Below are 1746 nucleotides of genomic sequence, written 5' to 3' on the forward strand. Positions count from 1 at the left end.
ACACATGCACACACACACACACACTCACACACACACACACTCACACACACACAGACACAGACACACACACACACAGACACACACACACAGGATGGAGCTTCTCCTTCAGAACCGGGCCCAGAAGGTTCTGGTTCTGAGAAAATACCAGGTTCAATAGAGGAACCTGATGGAGTCCTGGACAGAACTTCCTCATGGAATCAGAACCGACCCACTTCTGTTCATCGGTACCAGAACATCGGAAGACAGCAGACAACACTGTCAGCACCACGGACGGGTCAAGAACCCATCCAGAACCTCTGCCTCCGAAGCATGCAGGATCCACAGACCAGTAACCGGGTCAGGGTGTCCAACAGAACCTGAGAGCTGTTCTGGTGGTTCTGTTGTTGTTGGGTCGTCTGCAGAACTTGTTGCCGACTGGTACCTCTGGTTCCGTTTGGTCTAGTTCTGGTTCTGATGGACCATCTGAGTCCAGATGAGCCAGTCTGCTCAGAACTCAGGTTCTGACCTAGCAGCTGCACTGGATCTGCCAGGCGGGCCGGACTCCAGAACCGGAGGTTAACCCTTTAGGGTAGAGCTGGTAACCATGGTAACCAAGCAGAGGAAGTGAAAGACCTTCTTCCTGATTGGCTTCTCTTTCTTCCCTTTGTGTTGTTTTCCTCTGTTGTTTTCTTCTCGACCAATCGCTGTGGCCCCGCCTCCTCCCCGCTCTCCTCCAATCAGAAGCTTCCCATGTCCACCTCCCGCCGCTGGTCTGTCCAAACCCTCCATGATTGGCCGGTACAGCTCTGCCAGCGCTCAGCTTGTTCTAACCTGCATGTCTCTGATTGGCTGCTTCTCCTCCACTAACACACTGAGCCGCACATCATCATCATCATCATCATCATCACGTTCATCTTGAGCTCCGGCCCGGTCACGGCTCGGTGCCGGTCACCTGGTCCAGACGGTTCTGCTCAAACATCCCAACAGTTTTGAGTTCCAATGTTCTCCTCTCATCTCATTGCTGATGGTTCTGGATCAGAACCAAAACCCAACATCTTTTTTCTCTCAATAAAAAGCTGTTTCCTCCAGGTTCTGTCCAGGTTCAGGGACTGGACCTGGACAGAACCTTCAGCTCTTGGTTCTGGTGTCTTGGTACCAAACTTCCTGGGTGAACGTCAAACGGGTATGAATACTTTTGGGCTTACCTGGATTTATTCCCAGTGATGATGCGATGCTCTGAGAGGTCTCCACCAGCGCCACCTGGTCCGGCCCGGTTCTGTTGTTCACAGGCTTTTCCATGGAGCGGACACAGAACCGGGTTTATGGTTCTGACCCACTTCCTTGTAGCATAATGCTTCCCCCGCCATTCCTGAAGGTAGCGCTGGTGTCCCTCCAGAACCGGTCCATCACAGTGCAGAGCGGTACCGGTCAGCAGGCTCCACCCACAGCTACATGCTGATGTGGACTGCTGTGAGACCCAGGATTCTGGTTCTGTTCCACAAGGAACCTACCAGACTGGACCCTGGTTCTGTTGTCCAGTTTGGACTGCCAGGAAGAGGCGGAGCTACTGGGTCCTGACTGGGAACCACTTCCTGTTGGACTGTTTCCAGCTGAAACAAAAAGAAACCATCAAACTGGACCACAAGGCGATTTCCACTGGCACTAACCAGTGACTGTGCGGTCCGGTCCGGTCCGGTCCGGTCCGGTCCTGTGCGGTCCTGTCCGGTCCTGTGCGGTCCGGTCCAGTCCGGTTTTACCCCAGGTAGT

At 53.7% G+C, this 1746-nt stretch overlaps 1 protein-coding gene across 1 annotated transcript in view; it reads left to right on the forward strand.

The window, feature by feature from the left end:
• wdr59 (WD repeat domain 59) overlaps positions 1-1746 on the forward strand; it is a 21889-nt gene that overhangs the window by 15191 nt on the left and 4952 nt on the right. Inside the window, exon 18 of the mRNA XM_017303087.1 lies at positions 568-777. Within this exon, the coding sequence (XP_017158576.1) occupies positions 568-777 (210 nt within the window). The remainder of the gene's footprint in view (positions 1-567; positions 778-1746) is intronic.

This window comes from Poecilia reticulata, unplaced genomic scaffold (assembly GCF_000633615.1).
Source record: "Poecilia reticulata strain Guanapo unplaced genomic scaffold, Guppy_female_1.0+MT scaffold_181, whole genome shotgun sequence".
NCBI classification, from domain to species: domain Eukaryota; kingdom Metazoa; phylum Chordata; class Actinopteri; order Cyprinodontiformes; family Poeciliidae; genus Poecilia; species Poecilia reticulata.